This window comes from Schistocerca cancellata, unplaced genomic scaffold, assembly GCF_023864275.1.
Source record: "Schistocerca cancellata isolate TAMUIC-IGC-003103 unplaced genomic scaffold, iqSchCanc2.1 HiC_scaffold_732, whole genome shotgun sequence".
In the NCBI taxonomy this organism is placed as follows: domain Eukaryota; kingdom Metazoa; phylum Arthropoda; class Insecta; order Orthoptera; family Acrididae; genus Schistocerca; species Schistocerca cancellata.
The window spans coordinates 1,384,502-1,397,778 of NW_026046743.1; the positions used below are offsets into that span (position 1 = coordinate 1,384,502).

Below are 13,277 nucleotides of genomic sequence, written 5' to 3' on the forward strand. Positions count from 1 at the left end.
TTGGAACACCACGTTTTAATTTATTAGTTCTTTACTACTAAATGTGTCCGTGGCACATTCTGCAAACAGTATTCACATATACCACTGGATGTAGCAGAGAAATTACATTATTTTTCGAGGGAAGACACGACGTTGTAAAAACGCGTGAAAACCTACTGCGTAATGCAAGACTTTTTAATATGTTAGTTTGTTGCTACTAATTCTATCGCAACACTTTTCACAGACAATATCCACATTTATCGTTGAACGTACCTACAGAATTATTACATCTTCTGACGACACACAGTTCAGGAGATACGACGTCAAATACTCAGATGCGAGGAAAAACTTGCCGCATCATGCTTGACATTTTAATTAATTTTTTAGTTTTTAGCTCTGTTCGCAGCACTATTCCCAGACAGAGTCTCACATACGCCGCTGAATGTACTTAGAAAACATATCACTGCATGACATATAGATCTGGAGATATGAACTGACACACACTGAGATGCGTGAAATACTTCCGCATGACGTTATAATTTCTTACTGCCTTACTACTAATTCTCTTCACAACACACCACGCAGATAGTAGGCACATATGAGACTGGACGTGGCTGCAAAATGATTCCATTACACAGCACATTGTTCAGGATATACGATGTCATAAACACTAAGCTGCGTGAAAATGTGACTGCAGTGCGAAATTCGCTAGACATACAGGTGAAGTGTGTGTACAAATAGGTGTGAAATATGTTAAATATGTGTGTAATATATCCGACTTGTGCGTACGCGAGAAAAAGTCGCGGTTAAGAAGTCCAACCTAAACCTCTGAAACTATTTAAATCAAATTTGGTACACACATTAGTTACTATCTGGAAATAAATTCTACAGGGGTAAGAACCCTCAGCCTTCAATTGTGGTGATTGTGATAACTTGTAGAGAGAAGGGAGGACGAGGAGATGGACAGACAGCAAAGGGGAAGGAGGAGTCAGACACAGATAGGATCAGGAGATAGGAAGAGATAGGGAAGACGCAAATTTACAGTGAGAGGGAAGAGGAAGAAATGGTCAGAAAGGGAAGGGAAGGAGACGAACAGGTAGCAGGAGGTGAACAGAGAGGAGAAGGAGATGGACAGATGTAGAGGAACGAGGAGATTGATAAAGAGAGGCGGAGGAGAACTTGAACTAACGAAAAAAATTAGGCATCTCGAATGTATGAGTTTAGAAACATCTGTTCTGCATGTACTTGTTGATTGAGAAAATACAAGCATTAGTAAATTAATAACCTTTGCATACTTCCTCTCATGATAACGTACGAAGTAATCTTCTGGGCCTTTCCACATCTATGCAAATATTAATTGCATAAAAATGTGATCTAAGGATAATATCTTGTGTCCATCCTGGTTCACTGCAGAGACAACTATTGAAAAAACCTGGGTGCACTAACAACATCCTACCAAGACATTTCCTCTGAAACTTCCTGGAGGATTATAACTGTGTGTCGGACCGAGACTCGAACTCGAGACCTTTGCCTTTCGCGGGCGAGTGCTCTACCAACTGAGCTACCCAAGCACGACTCACGATCCCTCCTCACAGCTTCAATTCTGCCAGTACCTCGTCTCCTACTTCACAGAAGCTCTTCTGCAAAGCTTGCAGAACTAGCATTACTGGGAGAAACAATATTGCGGAGACATGGATTAGCCACAGCCTGGGGATGTTTCCAGAATGAGATTTTTACTCTGCAGCGGAGTGTGCGCTGATTTGAAACTCCCTGGCAGATTAAAATTGTGTGCCGGACCGAGACTCGAACTCGGGACCTTTGCCTTTCGCAGGCAAGTGCTCTACCTTCTGAGCTACCCAAGCACGACGCACGACCGGTCCTCACAGCTCAGTTAGCAGAGCACTTGCCCGCGAAAGGCAAAGTTCCCGAGTTAGAGTCTCGGTCCGGCACAGGAGTTTTAATCCTCCAGTAAGCTTCATATCAGCGCACACTCCGGTGCAGAGTGAATATCTTATTCTGGTAACATTTACTCTGTTAACAAGATAGTGGTGAAGAATCAGGTAGAATTGCAGAATTGCGGTAGGTGGATCGAAACAAAGTGTCCAGACACTCTGTGACCAAAATGGTACTGAAACAGAGGATGACAGACTAAAGACCGAAATACTAAATGTCTTTTTCCAAAGCTGTTTCACAGAGGAAGACTGCACTGTAGTTCCTTCTCTAGATTGTCGCACAGATGTCAAAATGGTAGATATCGAAATAGACGACAGAGGGATAGAGAAACAATTAAAATCGCTCAAAAGAGGAAAGGCCGCTGGACCTGATGGGATACCAGTTCGATTTTACACAGAGTACGCGAAGGAACTTGCCCCTCATCTTGCAGCGGTGTACCATAGGTCTCTAGAAGAGCGTAGCGTTCCAAAGGATTGGAAAAGGGCGCAAGTCATCCCCGTTTTCAAGAAGGGATGCCGAACAGATGTGCAGAACTATAGACTTATATCTCTAACGTCAATCAGTTGTAGAAATTTGGAACACGTATTATGTTCGAGTGTAATGACTTTTATGGAGACTATAATTCTACTCTGTAGGAATCAGCATGGGTTTCGAAAAAGACGGTCACGTGAAACCCAATCGCGCTATTTGTCCACGAGACTCAGAGAGCCATAGACACGGGTTCACAGGTAGTTGCGTGTTTCTTGACTTCCGCAAGGCGTTCGATACAGTTCCCCACAGTCGTTTAATGAACAAAGTAAGAGCATATGGACTATCAGACGAATTGCGTGATTGGATTGAAGAATTCCTAGATAACAGAACGCAGCATGACATTCTCGATGGAGAGAAGTCCTCCGAAGTAAGAGTGATTTCAGGTGTGCCGCAGGGGAGTGTCATAGGACCGTTGCTATTCACAATATACATAAATGACCTTGTGGATGACATCGGAAGTTCACTGAGGCTTTTTGCAGATGATGCTGTGGTGTATCGAGAGGTTGTAACAATGGAAAATTGTACTGAAATGCAGGAGGATCTGCAGCGAATTGACGCATGGTGCAGGGAATGGCAATTGAATCTCAATGTAGACAAGTGTAATGTGCTGCGAATAAATAGAAAGATAGTTCCCTTATCATTTAGCTACAAAATACAGGGTCAGCAACTGAAAGCAGTTAATTCCATAAATTATCTGGGAGTACGCATTAGGAATGATTTCAAATGGAATGATCAAATTAAGTTGATCGTCGGTAAAGCAGATTCCAGACTGAGATTCATTGGTTGAATCCTAAGGAAATGCAATCCGAAAACAAAGGAAGTAGGTTATAGTACGCTTGTTCGCCAACTGCTTGAATACTGCTCAACAGTGTGGGATCCGTACCAGATAGGGTTGATAGAAGAGATAGAGAAGATCCAACGGAGAGCAGCGCGCTTCGTTACGGGATCACTTAGTAATCGCGAAAGCGTTACGGAAATGATAGATAAACTCCAGTGGAAGACTCAGCAGGAGAGACGCTCAGTAGCTCGGTAGGGGCTTTTGTTAAAGTTTCGAGAGCATACCTTCACCAAAGAGTCAAGCAGTATAATGCTCCCTCCTACGTATATCTCGCGACCATCTCCTCGACCATGAGGATAAAATGAGAGAGATTAGAGCCCACACAGAAGCATACCGACAATCCTTCTTTCCACGAACAATACGAGACTGGAATAGAAGGGAGAACCAATAGAGGTACTCAAGGTAACCTCGGCCATACACCGTCTGGTGGCTTGCGGCGCATGGATGTAGATATAGAAGTAGAAAGATCATTGTAGCATAGATATTGCTAAGGACGACGTGTTAGGTTATGCACAACTTAACATTACTCAGTCACAGACAGGTTAAAATTTTTAGCCGTAAAATATTTAACCAAATACTTTGTGAACTGATAGTCCTTGTGGATAATGTGAGTTCTAAAAACGCATTGAAAATATTTCTGTTTCTCGTTTTCTATCATACAGGTAAGTTTCTCAGTAGACAATATCTGCATGGTGATGGACCGAATTTATCTAATTTATTGTAAACTAAAAATTAAAATTGCGGTATCTAGCTACCTAATGGCTATAATGTAACCACGTTTTCGCCCGAGCATGCCGACATATTCTACGTCGTTTGCCGTGAATACGATATGTGCATTTTGCTACTCACGTTTTTGTACTCCTGGTATCTGAAGATTTGGCTCATTAAGAATGAACTCGGAAACTTTTCTTGAGTAAATTACGACATGTTATACAGGGTTATTACAAATGATTGAATCGATTTCACAGCTCTACAATAACTTTATTATTTGAGATATTTTCACAATGCTTTGCACACACATACAAAAACTCAAAAAGTCTTTTTAGGCATTCACAAATGTTCGATATGTGCCCCTTTAGTGATTCGGCAGACATCAAGCCGATAATCAAGTTCCTCCCACACTCGGCGCAGCATGTCCCCATCAATGAGTTCGAAAGCATCGTTGATGCGAGCTCGCAGTTCTGGTACGTTTCTTGGTAGAGGAGGTTTAAACACTGAATATTTCACATAACCCCACAGAAAGAAATCGCATGGGGTTAAGTCGGGAGAGCGTGGAGGCCATGACATGAATTGCTGATCATGATCTCCACCACGACCGGTCCATCGGTTTTCCAATCTTCTGTTTAAAAAATGCCACACATCATGATGGAAGTGCAGTGGAGCACCATCCTGTTGATAGATGATGTCGGCGCTGTCGGTCTCCAGTTGTGGCATGAGCCAATTTTCCAGCATGTCCAGATACACGTGTCCTGTAACGTTTTTTTCGCAGAAGAAAAAGGGGCCGTAAACTTTAAACCGTGAGATTGCACAAAACACGTTAAATTTTGGTGAATTGCGAATTTGCTGCACAAATGCGTGAGGATTCTCTATCGCCCAGATTCGCACATTGTGTCTGTTCACTTCACCATTAAGAAAAAATGTTGCTTCATCACTGAAAACAAGTTTCGCACTGAACGCATCCTCTTCCATGAGCTGTTGCAACCACACCGAAAATTCAAAGCGTTTGACTTTGTCATCGGGTGTCAGGGCCTGTAGCAATTTAAACGGTATGGCTTCTGCTTTAGCCCTTTCCGTAAGATTTTCCAAACCGTCGGCTGTGGTACGTTTAGCTCCCTGCTTGCTTTATTCGTCGACCTCCGCGGGCTACGCGTAAAACTTGCCCGCACTCGTTCAACCGTTTCTTCGCTCACTGCGGGCCGACCCGTTTATTTCCCCTTACAGAGGCATCCAGAAGCTTTAAACTGCGCATACCATCGCCGAATGGAGTTAGCAGTTGGTGGATCTTTGTTGAACTTCGTCCTAAAGTGTCGTTGCACTGTTATGATTGACTGATGTGAGTGCATTTCAAGCACGACATACGCTTTCTCGGCTCCTGTCGCCATTTTGTCTCACTGCGCTCTCGAGCGCTCTGGCGGCAGAAACCTGAAGTGCGGCTACAGCCGAACAAAACTTTATGAGTTTTTCTACGTATCTGTAGTGTGTCGTGACCATATGTCAATGAATGGAGCTACAGTGAATTTATGAAATCGCTTCAATCATTTGTAATAGCCCTGTATATATATCTTCAACCAATTCAATCATTAAATGATGTGGTGGCCTCTTCGAGTCGTGGATTCAGGTAGGCTTTCAGCAGTCTTCTCCAAGTGGGACGGTCTTGGGCAGTTCTCTGCCAGGTGTTACCAGCGATCTTCTTGATGTCTTTGTCCCATCTGTCTGGTGGTCTTCCTCTAGGCCTCCGGTGCTCTCTCGGGCTCCACTCCAATACTAGCTTCGTCCATCTGTTGTCTTTTCTTCTTCCGACGTGGCCAGCCCACTGCCATTTCAAGGAACCTGCTGTCTCTAAGATGTCATTAACCTTCGTCATAGACCGGATGTGTTCTGCCCTTTTCCTGTCCTTTCTTGTATAGCCCAGCATTGATCTCTCCATTGCTCTCTGTGCTGTCCTAAGTTTCCCTTTTGTGTATGAGTTCAGTGTCCATGTCTTACAGCCATACGTCATCACAGGAAGAATGCATTGATCAAATACTGCTTTCTTCAGATTTACTGGCATTTTTTATCTGAATACCACTGAATTCTTCCCAAAAGCTTACCAGCCAAGTTTGATACGTCGATAGATTTCTGACTTTATGTCTCCTTTCATATTTATAATCTGGCCAAGGTAGACATAGTCACTGACCTCTTCTAATAGACTGTCCTTGACTTTCACATCTCCAGCTGGGACCCATTTGTTAGACATTACTTTTATTTTGGAAAGGTTCATGTTCAAGCCAACCAGCTGACAATCCGATGCAAGATCTGTACGTTTTGGAGCTCAGTTAAGTCTTTGGCCAGTAAGGCAATATCATCAGCAAATCTCAAGTTGGTAAGCCTTCTTCCATTAATTCTAATTCCCTTACCTTCCCACCTCAGCTTTGACATAGCCATTTCCAATACAGCAGAGAACAGTTTTGGGGAGATGGGTTCGCCTTGCTTGACACCCTCGTGACGCGGAATTCTTGAGTTGATTCGCCGATGTTAACATAAGCTGAAGAGTTCTCGTAGATTTTCCTGAGCACTTCAATGTATGCTGCTCCCACTCCTTGCTCACTCAAAGCTTGGAGGACAGCTACCTGGCTAACGGAGTCAAATGCCTTTTCAAAGTTAACAAAGGCAATGCAGAGAGTCAGTTGGTATTCATTCGCTCTGCTTTTCACCACTTCACTAACGGTCAGAATGTGGTCAATAGTGCTAAAATTGCTTCGAAATCCTTCTTGTTCTATAGATTGGGCAGAGTCTAGGGTGGAACTAATTCGGTTTAACAAGATCTTTGTGAAAATTTTGTACAAAATTGAGAGCAAGCTGATAGGACGGTAGTTTTTAATATTGTGAATACTTCTTTTCTTTTGTATCAAAATATATATTACGTCTTATCTAGTTCTCGCACCTTCTAACTAGTCCTCCTGGGAGCGGGTAGGCTTTTCACGATGTTTATGCCTCGATTGATATGCAACCTTGAGTATTTGTTTAGGCGTGTATTACCTTGTGCGACCCGCTTCAATTTCACCCGCTGTATCAAATCTTCACCCTTCAGCTTGATTTTCATCTTGAGGATTAGTACGGTGTGCCGGAAGTGATTCTCATATTGTTCTTAATAAAAAATTCCTAAAAATGAAGGTCGTATGCGGTCACGCATTCTCATGGAGGAAAACCCTGAAATTCGTACGCCATTTCTGTGGACGTATCCTCATCGTGTCTTCCTTCTGACGTATTTGGACCCCTTCATACAATTCCATACTGATCACATAACCAGGAGGGACAAGCACCTTATGAACAAAAAAATTCTGTCAGTAATAATGGAAGCAGATCAAATTGAACTTAATGTTGTTCTTGACTTGTCGAGTTTATTCTGGCCAAGGTGAAGAATGATTATTTCATTGCCACGATTTCTGCTCGGGGTTAGGGTCACAGTTATAAAGCAAACTTTCGTCCTCAGTGACAAACTTTGAAAAAAGAAACTGGGTCGTCTTGAAGCAGTAAAGTTCGCTGCAGACTTTTTTGCGATGTTGAGTCTGACCGTCATGGACGAGTCGTGACACAGACTTCACCGCAGTCCTACACGTGTTCCGTATTTCTGATAGAGAGTTCAAGTTCAAGTGGTTCAGGTGGCTCTGAGCACTATGCGACTTAACATCTGAGGTCATCAGTCGCCTAGAACTTAGAACTACTTAAACGTAACTAACCTAAGGACATCACACACATCCATGCCCGAGATAGGATTCGAACCTGCGACCGTAGCGGTCGCTCGGTTCCAGACTTTAGCGCCTAGAACCGGATAGAAAGTTAACTTGCATATCTTACTCTCAAGGCGTTGCACAGGTCTTCGATAATCAGTCTACGACTTTAAACAATCGGATCCCTCACTCTCCGAATACTTTCTTGTTTCATTCCAGCTGATAGAAGAGCAGAATCAGTTGATGTACGGTCGTTTCTGGAACTCGGATACCAGTTTAGATCTGCACCTCACATAAATCGTATTGAAAGACTGGATTCAACGTTTGGTGTGTTCCAACAACGATTTTTCCAAGTGTAAACAGTGCTTTATACCAATACGCTACTCTTTCATCTCAAATTTCACAAAATTCGAAATTCAAGAAAACATGACAATGGAAATATATTAACAACAACTAAGCAAACCACTTAGCTGGCATCGAATTTTCAGACTGGTTGAAAATAGAAGTTCGGGGGTCACCTTAGGGACATTTAGCATAAACATATCGAATTGGGCGGAGAATTCTAATTTCAGTTACTTTCGGATACCACCTCGTATGGGTTTGAAGCTTACGTTATAGACAATGTCCAATATTATTTTGCGAAAACATAATGGTAAGAGTTACAACCATTTCAGTAAATACCGCAACTGCCCACATTTCCCACAATCTCCCAGCATACGGGGGCGTAGCTCTGATTCCAAAAGTCCTTCCACAGATGACCGCGACCATTCGATATTCAGGGACACTCACTTTACCTTTATCTTCTTCCCAGATTCTTCCGCATTCGAAGAAAGAGATTATCGGCGCGATGCTGGCCTTTATGCTTCCAAGACTCGGGGCTGTACTGAGAGTGAAGTACTTCAGTTCCACGGTGGCGGAGTTCTTCGACCGGATAGTCCTGGAAACGATGGATTACAGAAAGAAGAACAACATTCGTCGGGAGGATCTTGTACATTTTATGATGGAACTGAAAGATCAAGGTTTCACGTCTGAGGAAAGCAGCGAAAAAATAGGTAAGTGGTTTAGATATTTTAAGAGGGATAGATGGACGTAAGTAATTAGGTTACACAAGGCGATCGAAAATGGAAATGAATTCTGTAGAATCAGAGTTGGAACGTATCAGTTAGCATGCAATTTCATATCAACGTATATCCGGGAATTGAAGGCTGCTTTCGACGAAGCTGTCAATGAAGCAGTTGTCATTTGCTTCTTAAGGATTTTTGCACAACATATTTCCTAATAACTTGAATGATATTGTAGTTAGCAGCCTGTCGATGCATGTGGCCCATGCTCACGTGAATTTCAGTGTGGGTGCACTAGCGTACCTTACTGCGTACAAGGCAGATCACTGAATACGTAGAGGTTGACTACTAACTACTTGACATCTACGTGCACCATACCTAACGTCCAGACACCTGGCGACAACTGCACACCTCATTTCAAAGCGAGCAGTCGGTAATATGGTTTTGGATCCATTTATCAGAACATATCTATGAACACAGTTTTCGGGTATTTACATATATATTTTTGCAAGCTATGTATGTTATATCATACCTCAGATTGCTAACGGGACAATATGTCACTCACGTAAAACCAGTATCAGATTATGTCAGTTTACCAGTATCGGACAAACTTCTTTTCACGCCATGAGATGCACAACATTTTTGTTATCTCTCGTCATTTACTGAGAAATAGGAAATTTTCTGTAGTGTAACATGTAGGTTTCGTATTTCAATGCAACAACCAAACTGTAATATTCTATATGGTATGTAACTTCTTGAAATAATTATCTTCTCAAATAATGCTAAAGGCTGGCTCACACATTTACATCAGGCTTGAGGAACATCCTCGCTTAAACCTTGATCTGCTCGCCTTTCAGACCCCACTTATGGTATGTGCAAAGCACCTTAATATACCTTTGCTGTGGGGTTAATGGCAGAATTGACATTACCTTCTTTTAGTTTATCCCTTAGGCCAAATTCATGTTCCTCGTTCTGGGATTTACTGTCATGAGGCTTTCACTTTGAGAACAAAATAAAATATTGTCACAAATGCCGTATAAACACTGTAAAATCCTGTCGACTGTCAGTTGCTCCTACGTGAATGAAATCTAGGCTGAGAGACCCAACATATAAAATACAATGGACATCACACTTGTAGGGAAGCAGCCTACTCACGCCTTATAAAATTCTCATCAGTCTTTCCATTGTGTGCCAGCCTAGTCCGCTGTAGCTAGCTCTGACGTCATAAATGTTGCACAATACTTAAAAATCAAGTAAATAACGTGAAACGGTTCTAGCATGCCAGGAGTAATACTAAATCAATATGTGTTGAATATCAGTTCGATAACTTTAATCATTTTCGAAATTTGGACATTTATCTGTAAAAATCATTGGCGCAACAGAAAAGAGCTAGAAACTTAAAAATTTATATTTAGATTCCTTTTTCATAATAATTTAATAGAAACAGTACTTTGGATCTCACAAATTAAGATTTTAGTTGAAATTCATGATTTTCAGGTTTTTGTCTCAAAAATTAAGGAAGCAGGATAGATTAAGTAGGCTAATAAATAAGGCTAGGATGTTTAAATTTACGTAGAATGGAAATCCGCTATAATCATAAATATGTGAGAAGTTTCAATTGAATAACTATATAACTATAGCGATAGCGTATCTCGAAAGGGCAAGTTCAGAGATCGTCTACTGCGTGTAGAGTAATTAAATTAATTCTCTCGCCCAAAATATTTGACTTAGCCACGTCAGAGTTTTATTATGGTTACTTACCTGTGTGCTGATTGCACATGTAAATTGAGAGCTTCATCGGCCATCAGCAAAGGAAGCGATGATTTATTCAATAACTTAATGTGGTGCATTACTAGCCCAGCGGCTAGTCGGGAGAGCCGATTTGATCAGGCGTTCCCTTAGCCGTCCGCACCGCGGCTTTATATATAAGAACGCTGCGGAGAAAAGAGGCCCCAGTTCTCTCCAGACGCTGAATAGCACACCATCTGTGTCGGGAGTCGTGTCGCGTCGGTATCATTGCTATAAACAGCCTCAGATGCCGTATTAAGTTACTCGGGATACGCGTAACCATGAAATCGTTTTCGAGTCAAGTGTTAATTCTGGGATAACTTTAATTATATATCTTCAGTTTGCGTATGTCGTATTTTCACGTGCCGCCGCGGGACAGACATTCTACCATTATTTAGCGTGGCGTTTGATGAACATTATCATCAAGTTATGGCGAGCATTCACTTAAACATTTAATTTGGACAGTTATAGTTGCATCAGCGCATTAGACTCTGAACTGCTCTCGTAGTTGGAGTGTGTGGATGCTTTTTTCTTTTATCTGTGGCTTTCAAAATATAGCGAACGTTTTTATGGGATCGTTTTTGATTATGAATCCCAGACAATCTCCTAATTCCTCAGAGCTATAAGCTGTAGCTATAAGTGTATTTCTCAGATGAAGTGGGCACTAGGAACTCTAATTACAGGCTTCACGTTTTGCTAATCACTTTCTGGTTGCCAAAATTGTAGTTAGAGAGCCAGTGTTGAGAACGGCAAAATACAGCATAATTAATAGGAACATTTATATAACAATAAATTCCACCCGCCGCCCCACAATTGGAGCATAGGCCGGGAAATGCATCTTTTCTACATTACATTCTACATTTTAAACAATTAACAATAATCCACCCGCCGTCTCACACACTCAAGCCCAGAGGACCACGCCTTGAGATCGGATTGCCATGTCATTCTCTCCCTTTCGCCATCATTACGATGCGGCTTGGACGGATGTGGGGTAAGCACGCCATTCTTCGGGTCGTTGTTAGCTCTCCATATGTTGGAGCTGCTACAGTGCGTCCGCGAAGTCTTCCCGCGGCGGCGAGCTCCGTGTATCTCTCCTTGCGGGCCGCGTAAGGTTGGCAGCACGTTCATGTCACTGTGTGAGCTGGAGCCCGGAATTCACTGCTAGGGGACGCAGCTATGTTGGGAGTGGGGATGAAACATTGTTAGAATTAATACAACCAAATTAATCAATTGTATTAATTACAGTTGAATTCACTGTACTCAAAAATACACTACTGGCCATTAAAATTGCTACACCAAGAAGAAATGAAGATGATAAACGTGAATTCATTGGACAAATATATTATACTAGAACTGACATGTGATTACATTTTCACGCAATTTGGGTGCATAGAACCTGAGAAATCAGCACCCAGAACAACCACCTCTGGCCGTAATGACGGCCTTGATACGCCTGGGCATTGAGTCAGAGCTTGGATGGCGTGTACAGGTACAGCTGCCCATGCAGCTTCAACACCGTACGACAGTTCATCAAGACTACTGACTGGCGTATTGTGACAAGCCAGTTGCTCGGCCGCCATTGACCAGACGTTTTCAATTGGTGACAGATCTGGAGAATGTGCAGGCCAGGGCAGCAGACGAACATTTACTGCATCCAGAAAGGCCCGTACTGGACCTGCAACACGCCGTCGTGCATTATCCTGCTGAAATGAAGGGTTTCGCAGGGATCGAATGAAGGGTAGAGACACGAGATGTAACACATCTGAAATGTAAAGTCCACTGTTCAAAGTGCCATCAATGCGAACAAGAGGTGACCGAGACGTGTAACCAATGGTACCCCATACCATCACGCCGGGTGACACACCAATATGGCGATGACGAATACATGCTTCCATTGTGCGTTCGCCAAACACGGATGCGACCATCATGATGCTGTAAACAGAACCTGGATTCATCTGAAAAATGGCATTTTGCCATTCGTGCACCTAGGTTCGTCGTTGAGTACACCATCGCAGGTGCTCCTGTCTGTGATGCAGCTCAAGGGTAACCGCAGCCATGGTCTCCGAGCTGATAGTCCATGCTGCTGCAAACGTCGTCGAACTGTTCTTGCAGATGATTGTTGCGTTGCAAACGTCCCCATCTCGTGACTCAGGGATCGAGACGTGGCTGCAAGATCCGTTACAGCCATGCGGATAAGATGCCTGTCATCTCGACTGCTAGTGATACGAGGCCGTTGGGATCCAGCACTGCGTTCCGTATTACCCTCCTGAACCAACCGATTCCATATTCTGCCAACAGTAATTGGATCTCGACCAACGCGAGCAGCAATATCGCGATACGATGAACCGCAATCGCGATAGGCTACAATCTGACCTTTATGAAAGTCGGAAACGTGATGGTACGCATTTCTCCTCCTTATACGAGGCATCACAGCAACGTTTCACCAGGCAACGCAGGTGAACTGCTGTTTGTGTATGAGAGATCGTTTGGAAACTTTCCTCATGTCAGCATATTTTAGATGTCGCCACCGGCACCAATTTTGTGTGAATGGTCTGAAAAGCTAATCATTTGCATATCACAGCATCTTCTTCCTGTCGGTTAAGTTTCGCGTCTGTAGCACGTCATCTTCGCGGTGTAGCAATTTTAATGGCCAGTAGTGTATTACGGCAGCTGCTGGAAATATTTCCCTCTTTCTTG

General features: G+C 42.8%; 1 protein-coding gene across 1 annotated transcript in view; it reads left to right on the forward strand.

The window, feature by feature from the left end:
* Positions 1–13,277, forward strand: part of LOC126141632 (cytochrome P450 6a2-like) — a 104,884-nt gene that overhangs the window by 56,228 nt on the left and 35,379 nt on the right. The window contains exon 3 of the mRNA XM_049915270.1: positions 8,543–8,783. Coding sequence (XP_049771227.1) covers positions 8,543–8,783 — 241 coding nt within the window. The remainder of the gene's footprint in view (positions 1–8,542; positions 8,784–13,277) is intronic.